The sequence below is a fragment of the Anomaloglossus baeobatrachus genome, chromosome 2 (assembly GCF_048569485.1).
Source record: "Anomaloglossus baeobatrachus isolate aAnoBae1 chromosome 2, aAnoBae1.hap1, whole genome shotgun sequence".
Classification (NCBI taxonomy): Eukaryota; Metazoa; Chordata; class Amphibia; order Anura; family Aromobatidae; genus Anomaloglossus; species Anomaloglossus baeobatrachus.
In genome coordinates, this window is record NC_134354.1 from 652,768,389 (window position 1) to 652,785,892 (window position 17,504).

Genomic DNA, 17,504 nt, shown 5'->3' on the forward strand with positions numbered 1-17,504 from the left:
CCCAGGTGGTTTGTGGCAAACTTTAAACAACACTTTTTATGGATATCTTTGAGAAATGGCTTTCTTCTTGCCACTCATCCATAAAGGCCAGATTTGTGCAGTGTACGACTGATTGTTGTCCTATGGACACACTCTCCTACCTCAGCTGTAGATCTCTGCAGTTCATCCAGAGTGATCATGGGCCTCTTGGCTGCATTTCTGATCAGTCTTCTCCTTGTTTGAGATGAAAGTTTGGATGGACGGCCAGGTCTTGGTAGATTTGCAGGGGTATGATACTCCTTCCATTTCAATATTATCGCTTGCGCAGTGCTCCTTGGGATGTTTAAAAGTTGTGGAAATATTTTTGTAACCAAATCTGGCTTTAAACTTCTCCACAACAGTATCATGGACCTGCCTGTTGTGTTCCTTGGTCTTCATGATGCTCTACGTGCTTTAAACAGAACACTGAGACTATCACAGAGCAGGTGCATTTATACGGAGACTTGACACACAGGTGGATTATATTTATCATCATCATTAATTTAGGACAACATTGGATCATTCAGAGATCCTTAATGAACTTCTGGAGTGAGTTTGCTGCACTGAAAGTAAAAAGACGAATAGTATTGCACACCCCACTTTTCAGTTTATTCTGTTTTGCAAGTTTAAAAAAAACACAAACGGATTTTTGTGTACTCACCGTAAAATCGTTTTCTCTTAGCCATCATTGGGGGACACAGGACCATGGGTGTTATGCTGCCTATCCATAGGAGGACACAAAGTAGATGCAAAAGCATAGCTCATCCTCTGCAGTATACACCCCCTGGCCAGGCCAGGCAACCTCAGTTTTAGTACACAAGCAGTAGGAGTAAAAAAAAAAAAAAACAGTAAAAACTTCTCAACAGAGGAACATGAGAAAAGAAGAGTCATAACCAAATAAGGTACTGAGAGAACCAAGGCCCAACAGGGTTGGTTCTGTGTCCCCCAATGATGGCTAAGAGAAAACGATTTTACGGTGAGTACACAAAAATCCGTTTTTCTCTGACGCCTCATTGGGGGACACAGGACCATGGGATGTCCTAAAGCAGTCCATGGGTGGGAAAAATAAAAGAATACAACACAACCCAAGGACTAGGAACCAGTCCCAGACAGCCTGGAGCGCCTACTGAGAGAGGTGCTCTACTGCCATTTGCAGAATTTTCCTACCCAGATTTGCCTCAGTTGAAACCTGGGTATGGACTCTGTAATGCTTTGAAAACGTATGTAGGCTAGACCAGGTCGCAGCCTTACACACCTGTTCCACTGAAGCCTAATGCCGAATGCCCAACGAAGCGCCAACTGCTCGCGCGGAATGAGCCCGCAGCCCACTAGGAATGGGCTTGAGTTGCAAGCGGTAGACTTCCTGGATCGCCGAGCGAATCCAGCGAGCCAGAGTCGCCTTTGAAGCTGCCTGTCCCTTCTTAGGCCCCTCAGGAATGACGAACAAAGAGTCCGTTTTCCTAAAGGGGCTGTTCTGGATATGTAATATCTGAGAGCTCTGACGAGGTCTAACAAATGCAGAGACCTTTCCACTCTATGAACCGGTTGTGGACAACAGGAAGGCAGAACAATGTCCTCGTTCAAATGAAACGGGGTAGGAACCTTTGGAAGGAAATCCGAAAGGGGGCGCAGAACCGCCTTGTCCTGGTGAAAGATCAGAAAAGGTTCGCGGCAAGAGAGAGTGCTGCTAGCTCCGAATCCCGTCTGATGGACGTAATTGTCACCAGGAATGTTACCTTCCAGGACAGAAGAGCAAGGGAGGATTCCTTGAGAGGGTCAAAAGGGAGACCTCTGTAGACCGTCCAGAACGAGGTTGAGGTCCCATGGTTCCAGCGGCCGTTTGTACGAGGGAACTAGATGGGAAAACGCCCTGCAGGAAGGTCTTGACTTGCGGTTTTTGAGCCAGGCGGCATTGGTAGAAGATTGAGAGCGCTGAGTCCTGCCCTTTAAGGGAACGGAGAGCCAACCCCGCTTGCAAGCCAGACTGTAGAAAGTCGAGAATTCTGGGGATGGCCAGAGGCATAGGCTGGACGTTAGTTTCCCTGCACCATGAAAGGAAGATTTTCCACGTACGGTGGTAAATGCGGGATGAAGCAGGCTTTCGGGTGCTGATCATGGTGGAAATAACTGAGGGGGAGAATCACGCTCTTGTTAATACCCAGGTCTCAATGGCCATGCTGTCAGCTTCAGGGCTCTGGAGTTCTGATGGGAAATGGGCCCTTGGATCAGCAAGTCTGGGATGTCTGGAAGGCGCCACGGTGCGTCTGTGAGCATTTGTACTAATTTGGCGTACCAGGCGCGCCTGGGCCAGTCCGGTGCTATCAGTATCACCGGGACTCCCTCTGCCATGATCTTCCTGATTACCCGCGGCAGCAGGGGTAGAGGTGGAAATATGTAAGGCAAGCGGAATTGGTGCCAGGAGCAGACTAGAGCATCCGCACCGATGGACTGCGGGTCGCGTGACCTGGCTATGAACGCGGGTACCTTTGCATTCAACCTTGTGGCCATTAGGTCCACGTCTGGTGTGCCCCAGCGAGTGCAGATGTGTAGAAACATCTGGATGGAGAGACCATTCTCCGGCGGCCAGGCCTTGGCGACTTAGAAAGTCTTCTGCCCAGTTCTCTACCCCCGGTATGTGTACCGCTGATATCACTGACCCAGTCGATTCGGCCCAGCTGAGGATCTTGTGGGCCTCGAGATAAGCCGATTTGCTGCGGGTGCCCCCCTGCCGATTGATATAGGCTACAGCTGTCGCATTGTCCGATTGGACACGAATCTGACGACCCGCTAGCAGAGGGCAGAACACTCTGAGCGCAAGGAAGATCGCGCGGGGTTCCAGGATGTTTTTGGGTAGGAAATACACCTGGGGCGTCCAACGTCCTTGAGCAGTGTGGTGCCGGTACACTGCTCCCCAGCCTAGGAGGCTGGCGTCCGTGGTCAGGACCAGCCAGTTCACTGAGAGAAAAGATCTCCCCTTCGATAGGGATGAGGACCGAAGCCACCAGCAGAGTGCGTACCTGACTGAAGGCGTCAGGTGAAGATGTCTGTCCAGGGGAAAAGGGTTCTTGTCCCAGGCCGCTAGAAGGGCTAGCTGCAGTGGGCGGAGGTGCAGTTGAGCAAAGGGTACTGCTTCCATAGCTGCCACCATCCTGCCGAGCACTTTCATGCTGAATCGAATGGAGCGAGACGGAGGACGTAGAAGGCAGCGTACCGCTCGTTGAAGAGCAATCGCCTTGTCCTGAGGGAGAAGGATCAAGCCCCGACGGTTGTCCAGGGACATGCCCAGGAAGGTGATGGATCGTGATGGGATCGGGGATGATTTGTCCAGATTCACTAGCCACCCTAAGCGCGATAGGGTGTCCACAGTGATCTGTACGCTGGTTGAGCAGTTGCGGAAGGAGGGGGCCTTGATGAGGAGGTCATCCAAGTAAGGGAGAACGACTACTCCCCTGGCGTGAAGGACGCTCATGGCAGCCACCATGACTTTGGTGAAGACCCTTGGTGCGGTGGCATGGCCGAAGGGTAGAGCTACGAATTGAAAGTGGGAGTCCTGAATTGCGAAGCGGAGGAACTTTTGGTGATCTGGGGCGATGGGTATGTGCAGGTACGCGTCCTTGATGTCTATGAAGGCGAGGAATTCCCCTTCGACCATGGATGCAATAATGGACCTTAGGGACTCCATTCTGAATCTCCGTACGTGCACGTTTGTTTAGGTGTTTGAGGTCCAGGATGGGTCGAACTGACCCATCCTTTTTGGGGACCACAAAGAGGTTGGAATAAAAACCCCGAACTTCTCGTCGTCTGGGACAGGTATTATCACTCCTGCTGTTTGGAGCGAGTGGATTGCTGAGAAAAAAGCTTTGCGTCGTTTTCGAGTCTTTGTGGGATTTGAGAGAAAGAACCGACTCGGGGGTCGGGTCCAAAATTCTATGTGGTAACCGGAAGACACAAGGTCTCGCACCCATTTGTCGTCTGAGGCGGCAGCCCAGATGTGATGAAAGAGCCGCAGTCGACCTCCTACAATGAGTGTGTCCTCCGGAGCGCCGAAGGAGTCATGAGGTGGGAAAACGTCGTGGCCGAGTCTCCCTAGTCCTGGACAGTTTCGGTCTAGGCTGCCATGACGAAGTGGGTTTCGGGGAGAGCTGAGAAGGTCAGTCCCTGCGTAGTCCGCGGCTGGTGGCGGGAACAGCACGGGATGTCGACCAACCAAATGAGTTTCGAAAGGAGCGGAACGAGGACTGTGGACGTCTGGTGAAGGACGTCCTGGACTTCAGCTGGGGGAGGGAGGTACTCTTTCCTCCCGTGGCGTCAGAAATGAGCTTGTCCAGACGTCCGCCAAACAATCGGTCTGGAAAAAAAGGGAAGGCCCGTGAGAGACTTCATGGAGGCAGAGTCCGCTCGCCATTGTCGAAGCCAGAGAGCTCTACGGATGGCTATGGTATTTGAGGTGGCAAACGCTGCGCAGGTAGCAGCGTCCATGGAGGCCTGCATGAGGTACTCCGCCGCAGCGGCAATTTGAGCTGTTACCTCTGTGAAGGTATGAGTGAACTGGGATTCCTCAAGCGAAGTTTTAAGGGATTCTGCCCAGACCGAGATCGCCTTTGCGACCCACACAGCGGCAAAGGAGGGCGAGAGGGAGGAACCCGCAGCCTCAAAAGCAGAGCGGGCGAGGTGCTCCACCTGTCTGTCTGTCGGGTCCTTGATGGAGGAACCATCGGGTAAAGACAGGAGCGTCTTTGTGGTAAGGCGGGAGACCGGGGGGGGGTCGACCGAGGGCGGATCGGCCCAGCCCTTAGGGGCAGGTGAGGCAAAAGGGTACCGGGACTCCATGAGTTTTCGGTTACCGAAGTGCCTGTCAGGCTTCTCCCTTTGCTTTGTGAGGATATCCTGAAACTCTGGGTGATCAGCGAAAACCTTTTGGGGTTTCCTTGCCCTCTTAAAGGAGACCGCATGGTCAGTGGTAGTGGATGGGGGATGCTCCACATGCAAAGTTTGGTTGATTACTGCTATAAGGTAGTCTATTGCAGTTTGATCATCTGGGGAGGCTGAAACCAAGAAATCCTCTTGGTATAAACAGCATTCTCCCTCCTTCAGCTCTTCAGAAGCCGTGGAGCGTGTGGGAGAGCCTGCCCTGTGTGCTCCCGAGGGAGAGCCCGCTGGAGACACTCAGCCGTGTGCTCTTTTCCTGATCCCTGCAACTGGTGAAGCATGTGCCCGGATTACCTCAGTAGGATGCTCCATAGGGGTATCCTCAGGCTGCATTCCGTCCAGGGACCCAGAAGGGTGTGGAGGACGACATTGCATAGCCAGCACCAGGTTCTGTGACAGTTTTTCCATGGATTGGGACCGAAACTGTGCCCATTCCGGTGGGCTGGGAGCCCTAGGCTCTGGGCTGACGGTTGCGGTGGTGGTGGCAGGAGGGTCTTGGGGGGGGGGGCTATAGGGGCACAGGAACCACAGAGAGAAGAGGTGTGTTTACGTGGTAGCTCAGCGTGGCAGGCAGTGCAGGCTGAATAATAAACTATGTGGGCCTTAGCACCAGAATCAGCTGATGGCCCTGTCCTCAGGAAAGATTAAGCTCTATGGAGATCTTCGCAAGCTTTCCTGGGTGGGGGGTGGGGGTGGGGGGGGCTTATCGCGGCCACGGGGGTGCGGGGCTTAGTGCTAAAAGAGTGCGAAGATGAAGTCAGTGTGCCCCCCCCCCCTGCTGTGGGTAGTAAAAAACGGCAGGAAGGGAGCTTCTGATAGTTTTCTTCCCTCTCCCTCCAGTCAGCACACAGCTTGTCACTGGTGGTTATCAGCCGGCTTTTCTGCTAGAGCAAATAAACAGAGCGAATAAACAGCTGAGTCCCTGAGCCCTGAGTCCTCCCCCTGCCACCAGGAAATTATCTGCAGGACTTTCTGCAAACAGGAGTGACTTCCCCCCTCCTCCAGCCAGCAAGCTAGAGAAAAGTTAACACTGTGTGTGCAGGATCCTTTGTAAATGTCCTGGGAGCCTTCCCTGCAGCGTCTTTTCTCCCTTTGTCTGGGAAACCAGTCAGGGGGGATCTCACCTTAAAACACTGCTTCCGTCCAGGCAGTGAAAATAGCAGAGTCAGCTTGCTGTGTCCGGTCACACTGGTGCCATATTCAACTCAGAGCCTGCAAAGAGGGGCTGAGGAATTGGTGCCATATTCAACTCAGAGCCTGCAAAGAGGGGCTGAGGAATTGGGCTATACCCTGGGCTTTGGAAAATCGGTGTCTGTGGAACCCGTCGTCCAGCCCAGGATCCAGCGTCACAGGAGGGGGTACATGGAGGCGACACTCCACGTTCCCGCCCGTTGATAGTAGTGGGAGATCGGTCCCAAAAGGAAACAGTCGCCCTCAAAAAATAACAAACCTTGAAAGGAAGTGCCTCCTACAGACACTAAGCTAAAACTGATGTTGCCTGGCCCGGCCAGGGGGTGTATACTGCAGAGGAGGAGCTATGCTTTTGCATCTACTTAGTGTCCTCCTATGGAAACGCAGCATAACACCCATGATCCTGTGTCCCCCAATGAGGCGTCAGAGAAAGCAATAAATTTCATTCTACTTTACAATTGTGTCCCACTTGTTGTTGAATCTTCACCATAACATTAAAATTTTTATGTTTCAAGCCTCAAATGTGGTAAAAGGTTGAAAAATTTAAGGGGGCCGAATACCTTCGCAAGGCACTGTATCTCTCTCTCTCTGCAAAATTGTCAGTTTTTCTAATTTTTCTCTTTATAGGTATATTTTTGAGTAAAATGTAAATTGTTCTTTTATTCTATAAACTACTGACAACATGTCTCCGAATTTCCAAGCAATACATTTTGTATTTATTTTCTGAAAATGAGAAATGGTCAAAATAACAAAAAAAAAAAATGCTTTCAAACCTCAAATAATGCAAAGAAAACAAGTTCATAATCATTTAGAAACAATACTAATGTTTTACCTCAGGAAGAGTTGAGAAATCAATATTTTAAGGAATGAATAATTGTGCCACAGCACACACCCTCTTTAATCTCTGCTTTAATTATACAAAATACCCAACTGTGACACTCATGGAAGCCCCAGTCAGAGCTCCTTAAAGGGTATATCCAGGACTTTTTAAGAAAATAAAAAAGTGCCTCCGCACTGACAGGCAGATGCCGCAGTTGCTACCTACCTGCCTGTTGTGCTCAGCGCCATTCACTGCCGGCACTGTGATTAAGAGGCTTCTTCTCCGCTCTGCAGACATGGTGGGACAGCAACATCATGTGGATACAGCGGTCTCTCCGCTACCAAAGTGGGCAAGCCAGCTGTCAATCAGCATGACGTTGACAGTGACGCCCACCTACAGAGCGAAGCAGAAGTAAAGTGCTCTGCTGTTGTGAAGTCAGTGGAAGCTGCAGAATCACCAGCAGCAGCGGTCTGTGACCCCTTTGTGCCGGCAGTGAACCGCGCCGGGCAGAACAGGCAGGTAAGTGACAGGCGGATAGTAAACTGGGGAATAAACCAATACATTTCAAAGTGAAAATAAAATAAAGGATTTGAATCTGTAATCATTTTGCAAAACAGTCATTTGCACTCTAACAAGTAATGTACAATCTATAACAGCTAAAAAGATGGATTTTGTTAATATTTCATTTAATATTTGCGTAATCACACAGCATCAGCCTTTTTACTGGCAAGATGAAGCTATTGAATTAAACAATGAAGAGGTGGCCTGGTTTAGTAAACTTTACATATATCCTTCTATAGCATTAGAATGTAACGGGCGAGCCTCGCATTAAAGAGCTCTGTTGTCGATGCACTACAGATAGCCCACTGATGTCAACAGGCGCCATGTAACTATTTCTTTTCTGGGAAGTGCTGCATAACATGGCGACATCATAGTTGTGCGGATTTCTGTGGAGCAGGAACCGATTTGTGCAGATGTCTTGAATAGAGAAGTGCCTTTATAGAAGGCCAACCCCAACTAACAGTGATGATCAGAAAGTAAAAATGGCTATAAGTCATCAATAAGATACAGGGGGTGTTGGCTGTGATTGGGTCCTGATGTCTAATACCCCAGCAGTATGTTCATGTACTCAGCCCCTGTCAGTTTGTCTTTCAGACCTTGAGGGACACAGATCATGACAAAGTAAAATCAACAGATATATAACATTCACCTAGACACCACCATTGAAAGCACCACCATTGAAAGCACACCATGTCCCTTACCATCAGTGGCTTCATTGTCAGAGGTATCCATGGTGTTATCAGGGTTGAGAACAGGACAATCTTCAAGTTGGGTTGTAAGCAGAGATGGGTCATTTACACTGGTGACATCCGGAGCCGGGCTCGATGCGGCTGGACTAAGCTCTTCCGTAGTGAGGTCTGGCCCGTTGTGCTCAGATACTTGGTGATCTGTAATGTGACAGTCATCTGTAATGGACAAGACGTGTGGAGCCACATTAATAAGGAGACCGCAAAAAACTGGTCAGTAGTGACACAGCTGAAGAGGACGCTTTCCAACTGCTGCAAACACCTGTCATTACTAACCAATATCCGAGACCTGTAGTTTTTATTGATACCATGTTGGCGTACATTACATATTTGGGGGGGGCGGAGGCCCCAAATTGTCAATTATGGCTTATCGAGTTGTTTTCTTCACACGGTTTACTAGTTTCATATTTTCAATGATTGAAAAGGGGAAGATTCAAACTTTTATTTTTAGTGATTTTCATTTTCCAATTAGGGGACACCTGCAGTCATTTGACCATATGGACTGTATACTGCAATACAATCATAGTAGTACTGCAGTACGAATGATCTCCACCTGCTGGGTTTTGTGGCAGTACAAAAATGGCAGCAAAGTGGTTTTCGGTAGGACCCGGGCTACCATGGTAACCCAACAGCCCTCCATGAGGTCGTGGGAAATGATAGAAGTCCAAAACAGCACGTGCAGCATCTAAATGGTTAAAAAGTGGCAATTGGCGCAATCTCTGGTAACTGCTGTCAGAGGCAGGTGCAGACTGTATAACACAGCCAGCACCCACCATGTGTTGACCCGCCTAAGCCCATGCTACACACTTGCACCCAACACAGAACACTGTGGTACGTCCTACACTGGCAAAGGGATAAGCCCACACACTGCAAATACTATTCGATGTATCTGAAGAAGCTGCTCATAAGCATAACCAACCTAAGACGTCTGCTTCTATATCATTGGGTAAATGACATCTAAGCTGCCGATAACTTGCTAAGGACCGCAATCTGAAAGTTTCTACATACCAAGATCTGTGTTTTCCCCTCTTTCGCCACTCTTAACCATAAGTTATGTCTATTATTGCAGCTCAGATCCATTCATGCAAGTGTAGGGTTTTCCCGATGTATCCACTTGTAGAGACACATGTCACGCGGGTTAAACTAACAAAAAATCTTTTTTCTTTACTGGCTGCTACTACTAGAAACCATTAGCAACAGAAGAAAAACACAGGTAAGTCAATGTATAAAAATTCGGGAGGGAGCCAACAGGACCTCCAATAGGTAAATTGGGTACAAAAGATGTACACAGTGGAAGCTATCTCTGCAGTCAGCACCCTGATGCTATGTGCGCACGCTGTGTTTCTGCTCGTTTCTCGGGTGCATTTTTGGTCTAAAAACTGCATGACTTGGATTCCCCAGCAAAGTCTATGAGTTTTCATTTTTGCTGTCCGCACAGTGTAGTTTTGTTTTAGATGTGTTTTTGTGGTGACCACAAAGATGCAACATGTCAATTATTTCTGCGTTTTTGCCAGCATTTATCACCCATGCAATGCATTGGAAAAAACGCAGCAAAATGCAGCAAAAAAACACAAATGCGCAAAAACGCATGCGTTTTTACCGCAAATGCATTTTTTGCCACCAAAAACGAAAAAAAAAAAACGCTGCATCTTTGTGGTCACAAAAAAAGGTAAAGTGCGCACATAGCCTAAGGGTACGTGCCCACAATCCGGACATGATGCGTCCTGGACGCGGCGGGTCCTGACCTGCAGGAGACTGCAGTTGCCCGTGCTCACGATCCGGGCTCGGGCAGTTGCGGTGTCTCTTTCTGTTCTCCTGCGGAGGATTCTTGCGACTCCGCAGCAAACGATTGACATGCTGAGGCTTGGAAAGCCACACCTCAGGTCAGTATTTGAGCGGGAAAAACAAGCACAATGTCTGGAATTTCTAGAAATCCCATCCACTGTGCTTCTACTGTACATCGCAGCATTTTGGATGCAGCTGAAGCATGCTACATCCAAAACTCTGTGAAAACTGATCGTGGGCGCGCAACCTAACAAGTGTGAGACCTCATCAGTACATACTTATTCACCAAATGCTCATAAGGGAAAAAAGCTGACTTCTATACAGAGGAGCCTGAATGTCAGGTCTGAAGCTGGGATATACATCCACATCAGATCAGTTGGGCAGAGTTCAGATGTCCGTGTTCCTAGGTCTAGATATGGGCCACAATGTCTGGGCAGACTGCAGATCTCCTAACCTGATCTAACAGCCTCATATATGCAGTCCACACATGGACGGCTGATTTCAGCCCTAATCTACAGTAAAAGACATAGTGCCTGGACAAGGGTGTCACCATCTCTAGAAAAGGAAGACGATGCTACTGAAATCCATTAAAGTTCATTGCCCCTTTATAATGAATAGTATAGTGAATAGTCACCAATCACATAATGACTGAATGCCACAATTAAATGTCCCAGGATGTTAAAAGTCTTCGCTCGATGCAGTTCCACTCAAGAAAAGAAAAATCTGAAAGGGTCACGGTGCTGTTTCTGGTGTTCAGATCACAGGGACAGCATACTGACCCAAACCAAACAACACCTTTCAGTGCGGCCAGAGGCTTTCTGTCTAACATCTTGCACCCAAGGACCCAAAAATATTGTTAAAAAGGGAGGGAATCGAGTTCCAGATCATCACTCTTATAGGAGGGCCATACACACCTGCTTGCACATCAGAGGACTCGAAAACTTCTGTAAATCGTTCATCATTCTCGGATACTTCTGAAGCATTTGTCTCTAGTTCCGGCTGACTTTCCTGGCCATCAGAGGTATCAGAGACGCATTGTACGCTAGATATTGGAGATGGAGGATCCGGACAAGAGGTCTCAGAGAAGCAATGCGTCTCATTTACTGCAGATGACAGGTTTATATGAAAATTACTATTACTAAAGTCTTGACCATTGATTGTGAGAGATGTTGGATGACTGGAGGCAGAGTTTTCCCAGGCGTCTTGAGAGTTTCCTTTAGAAAATGGTCCATTTCTCAATGGAGATGCTGAACCGTTAACCTGATGTGAACTTGACCCATGACTGTCAATTACAATAGTAGACTTGGGATATTTCCAGAGGTAGTCAAAGTTACTGGATGCAGGGTGACTGGTAGTACTGGCATCGGATGCATATGTCCCATGAGGATTAGTCGGTATGGAGGGGGAGATCAGGCCATTCACCGGCATGTCGCAATTCAGACCTAAATGAGCAAAAAATTATTACTATACTACCACAATAAAGTATAATAGTAAAACAAAGAACAGGAAAAAGAAGGATTTTTGTGTGCTCACCGTAAAATCTCTTTCTCTGAGTCTTCATTGGGGGACACAGGACCGTTCTATTAGCTCTGCAGCAGTTTGAGCACCTCCAGGGGGCTCCCATGTCAAGATACAGTCGGACAATGCTACGGCAGTAGCTTACATCAACCACCAGGGAGGAACAAAGAGCGTCAGAGCTATGAGGGAGGTCAAGAGGATCATCCAGTGGGCCGAGTCACATCAATCCATGATCTCGGTCAGCAGCCCAATTTTCCCCGACGGGGATGTGCACTGCCGACATCACAGATTGATGTGACTCGGCCCACTGGATGATCCTCTTGACCTCCCCCTCATAGCCCTGACGCTCCTTGTTGCGCCTTGTTACTCCTTGGTGGTGAATGTAAGCTACCGCCGTAGCATTGTCCGACTGGATCCTGACAGGGGAGTCTCCCAGGAGGTGCTGAAACTGCTGCAGAGCTAAGAGAACGGTCCTGTATGCCCTAATAAAACGAGAGAGAAAAAATGAATTACAGAACGTATAACACATCTGATACATCTGCCATCAGTATTCATTCACAACACCATCTTCTATAGCCGAGATTTTTACTTCTCACGCATATAGCAACTATTTTGTTACAGTCTTTCTACAAGGTATGCAATTTCTAGTGATTTTTAAGTATGCAACTATAAAGCACAACCATACAGGTGGAGAATACACTACAGGGAGGTTTACACACAGGAACGACTTGTCACCTTTTGCTTGTTGAGGAAATATTACAAGAGAATTATTTGTGTAAACAGGTTCCACCAACTGAGGCAGCTGTTTCAGTCCTGAGGCGCTGGATAAAGGAGGCTGGCCAGGGCTTCCAAAGTGATTGTTTGTCTCCATGTCTAAAATGCACAAAGGAAAGAAGGCAACATTATTACATAAGCAGTAAAGTCAAGCAAGGATGGTAAATACATTAGACGGGGCCATTCCAGATGAGAAACATTGTTCCGCAAAATCATCATTCCATCAGCGTAACCACACGGCCATGGTCACACCATAATCATGGCCATTATTTGACATGTACGCCAGTAGAGAGGCTAGACGGTGGCATGTATCAGCCATAGGGCGAGAACTGGTCATTGAAGGTACAGAATAGTCTGGACTACAGACTCTGCTTTCTATGTACTACTGAATACTGGCCCGACAGAAGCCAAAACAACACTCGGCTAACAGAGCCGTATGGACAGAATTAGTGTGTATGTGCGGAGATTTTACTGCCATAGAAATCTACATTTCACATGCCGACGACTCTTCATCAGACATGTGCCGCTTTCTATGTGAGGTCCCACTGAAATCAGTGGGTCCTTGCGGCACTTATCTAATGTGTATGGCCACCCTAAAGGTGGTGTCACACATAGTGACGCAGCAGTGATCACGACCAGCGATCTGACCTTATCAGGATTGCTGCTGCGTTGTTACATGGTCGCTGGTGAGCTGTCAAACAGGCAGATCTCACCAGCGACCAGCCCCCAGCTAGCAGCGACGAGTTGAAGCGTAACTAAGGTAAATATCAGGTAACCAAGGAAAGCACTTCTCTTGGTTACCCGATATTTACCTTAGTTACTAGCATCCGCCGCTCTCACGCTGCCAGTGCTGGCTCCATGTTACCTGCACTCCTAGCCAGAGTACACATCGGGTTAATTACGCGATGTGTACTCCAGCTACGTGTGCAGGGAGCAGGGAGCCGGCACTGGCAGCGTGAGAGCGGTGGACGCTAGTAACTAAGGTAAATATCGGGTAATCAAGGAAAGGGCTTCTTGGTTACCCCATGTTTACCGTGGTTACAGCTTACCGCAGGCTGCCAGACGCCGGCTGCCTGCTCGCTTCAGTTCGTCGCTCTCTCGCTGTCACACACAGCGATGTGCGCTTCACAGCGGGAGAGCAACGTCCAAAAAATGAAGCTGGACATTCAGCAAAGACCGGCGACCTCACAGCAGGGGCCAGCTCGTTGCTGGATGTCACACACAGCGACGGGACGTCGCTGCTACGTCACAGAAAATGGTGATTTAGCAGCGACGTCGTCGCTATGTGTGACACCACCTTAAGGCACAGTCCCCGCAGCGGTGTCTAGTGACCAGCCGCACACCACTGTGCTCATTATAGGACAGGTGATAACTGCAGGGAAGTTAACAATGAAGATTTCTATTGGATGACAACAAGCAGAGAAATCCACATGAAACGAATACAGAAATGAGATCAGTAATAAGCTGTTTGCAGAATGCCCATTTTGCCAGTTCTGTAGTATCTCTTTAGTGTCTATAAACGCATCTATTTTTACAAGTTGCATTTTGACAGTGGCACATGAATATTAGGGTTCACCCACATATGTGTATAAAAATACAAAATCGGACCAATTTTCATCCAGGAGAGCATGACGAGTGAAGTCCATGTGGTATTCCATATGTCATGCGAGTGAGAGTTATTCCTCACCTAGCGTCCGTATAACATGCGGGCGGGGGGGGGGGGGGATTCTCAACAGTAGACATGAGCGAAACCAAGGTTCGGCGATTGGACTTTTCATTAAAAAAAATGAGTTTGGCTGCTTCATATATGAACTTCACTTGCACAGCATTGCTGTGTTCAGGTAAGCTCGGTGCTCGGCCCAGTGTGAGCCGCTTGTGGTGGTTGAATGGCTCACACTGGAGGTAACAACAGCGGGATCTGACGTGGTGTGCACCAAAAAAACAAAAACCTCACTTACCCAGCCTGGAAGTGCTCTGTTTATGGCTGGCTGTGTGTGGCCAGAGACCCGAACCGCACAATTAGTTACCTCCATTGGGGTTCAGGTCAAGTCCGAGTCCCAAACAAATCTGATTTTTAAGTTCGGCTGAGCCTGAAGAACCGAACTTCCACAGGTCGTATCATCTATACAGAGCAGCTATTATTAATCAGGCCTTCTAGTGTTCTATGCTACACAATGGTAAAGTGCACGGCATACAGATGGTCCGTTCATCGCGTGGCACGTGGTGTATTTATACACAGATGTGAGGCCTGAGGCAATTTACAGCTTGTTCCTGCCATGATCAGCAGTCTCATATTAGAGATCAGAGCACTAGCTGAAACCTTACTCAAAGGGCTTGTTCACACGCTGCATTTCTAACACGTTTTATCAAAGGTAAAAAAATACAGTACAGCAAAGTGAATGAGATTCTCAAACCTCGTGCACACGCTGCTTAGTCATTCCTTGCAGATTCCAACCATTAAAGCGATTACGTTGGGCCTTATGGATGTGCCAACACAAGGCATAATTAGGCCTCTTTCACACGGCCCTGCAAAACACACACGTTTTGCACGGTCCGTGGTGTAGGTGCGTATGTGTGTGCGTCCATGTGCTATCCATGTGACATCCGCATAGCACACCGACAGCATGAACTTCCATACTCACCTGTCCATGGTGCTGCTGTCTCCTGCACTGCTTCCGGTCCGAGGTGCAGTGAATATGCAATGAGCATAATGAACGGGGGTCGGAAGAAAGTGCCAGCAGTGCTGGAGACAGATGAGTACAGAAAAGCATTTTATTTCACAGACACATGTATTCTCCGGTATGTGTTACACTGAAGTCACACTGAGTACATCAGTGTGCGGGCCGTGTGACATCCGTGCTACTGGAGAAAAACAGACCTGACAACATGTGGAGCACACCGACACACGTATGCTTACACACACACACACACACGTACGCTTACACACACACACGTACGCTTACACACACACACACGTACGCTTACACACACACACGTACGCTTACACACACACACACGTACGCTTACACACACACACACACACACGTACGCTTACACACACACACACACACACACGCTTACACACACACACACACACGTACGCTTACACACACACACACACACACACGTACGCACACACGTACGCTTACACACACACACACACGTACGCTTACACACACACACACACACGTACGCTTACACACACACACACACACATACGCTTACACACACACACACACATACGCTTACACACACACACACACGTACGCTTACACACACACACACACACACACACATACGCTTACACACACACACGTACGCTTACACACACACACACGTACGCTTACACACACACACACGTACGCTTACACACACACACACACACACACGTACGCTTACACACACACACACACGTACGCTTACACACACACACACACACACACACACACACACACACGCTTACACACACACACGTACGCTTACACACACACACGTACGCTTACACACACACACACGTACGCTTACACACACACACACGTACGCTTACACACACACACACACACACACACACACACGTACGCTTACACACACACACACACACGTACGCTTACACACACACACGTACGCTTACACACACACACGTACGCTTACACACACACACACACGTACGCTTACACACACACACGTACGCACACACACACACGTACGCACACGTACGCACACACACACACACGTACGCTTACACACACACACGTACGCTTACACACACACGTACGCTTACACACACACACGTACGCTTACACACACACACACACACACACACACGTACGCTTACACACACACACGTACGCTTACACACACACACACACACGTACACGTACGCTTACACACACACGTACACGTACGCTTACACACACACACACACACACACACACGTACGCTTACACACACACACACGTACGCTTACACACACACACGTACACGTACGCTTACACACACACACGTACGCTTACACACACACGTACACGTACGCTTACACACACACACACGTACGCTTACACACACACACACACACGTACGCTTACACACACACACACACACACACGTACGCTTGCTTACACACACACACACACACACATACGCTTACACACACACGTACACGTACGCTTACACACACACACACGTACGCTTACACACACACACACGTACGCTTACACACACACACACGTACGCTTACACACACACACACGTACGCTTACACACACACACGTACGCTTACACACACACACACGTACGCTTACACACACACACGTACGCTTACACACACACACGTACGCTTACACACACACACGTACGCTTACACACACACATGCTTACACACACACACATGCTTACACACACACACATGCTTACACACACATGCATGCTTACACACACACACATGCATGCTTACACACACACACATGCATGCTTACACACACACACATGCATGCTTACACACACACACATGCATGCTTACACACACACACATGCATGCTTACACACACACACATGCATGCTTACACACACACACATGCATGCTTACACACACACACATGCATGCTTACACACACACATGCATGCTTACACACACACACATGCATGCTTACACACATGCATGCTTACACACATGCATGCTTACACACACACGCATGCTTACACACACACGCATGCTTACACACACACGCATGCTTACACACACACACACATTGTGAAAACGTTCACGTGTATGCAAACACATTGATTTTAATGGGTCTGCGTGTGTCCGCGTCTCCGTTACATGTGAAAACGGACGTCACATGTACTGGAAACATGGACATGTGAAGGAGACCTTAGAGAAACTATGGGGATACATAGATCTGCCAAAGCCGAGTGTTGGGCATTATAAATTTTAAAAAATTAAAAATGTACAATATATTACATACATAAACCTGTATAAGCAGATCCCATAATGATCATCATCACTAATAATACCTTATAATATGAAGGTGTATGAACTGGACACAAATGTACTAAACCGGATAGAAAGATGGACACATACTTTGGTTCTGTACGGATTATGAGTTTGATCTGACTATCCAAATATTAATAGTTTATTTTTATCAATTAACCAAATGCAAAGT

At 48.2% G+C, this 17,504-nt stretch overlaps 1 protein-coding gene across 3 annotated transcripts in view; it reads right to left on the minus strand.

The window, feature by feature from the left end:
• Positions 1 to 17,504, minus strand: part of BAZ2A (bromodomain adjacent to zinc finger domain 2A) — a 242,209-nt gene that overhangs the window by 179,023 nt on the left and 45,682 nt on the right. For all 3 annotated transcript variants that reach the window (XM_075337014.1, XM_075337013.1, XM_075337012.1), the window contains exons 2-4: positions 12,304 to 12,441; positions 10,965 to 11,492; positions 8,221 to 8,424 (exon numbers count right to left, since the gene is read on the minus strand). In XM_075337014.1, the coding sequence (XP_075193129.1) occupies positions 8,221 to 8,424; positions 10,965 to 11,492; positions 12,304 to 12,439 (868 nt within the window). In that variant the 5' untranslated portion in view covers positions 12,440 to 12,441. The remainder of the gene's footprint in view (positions 1 to 8,220; positions 8,425 to 10,964; positions 11,493 to 12,303; positions 12,442 to 17,504) is intronic.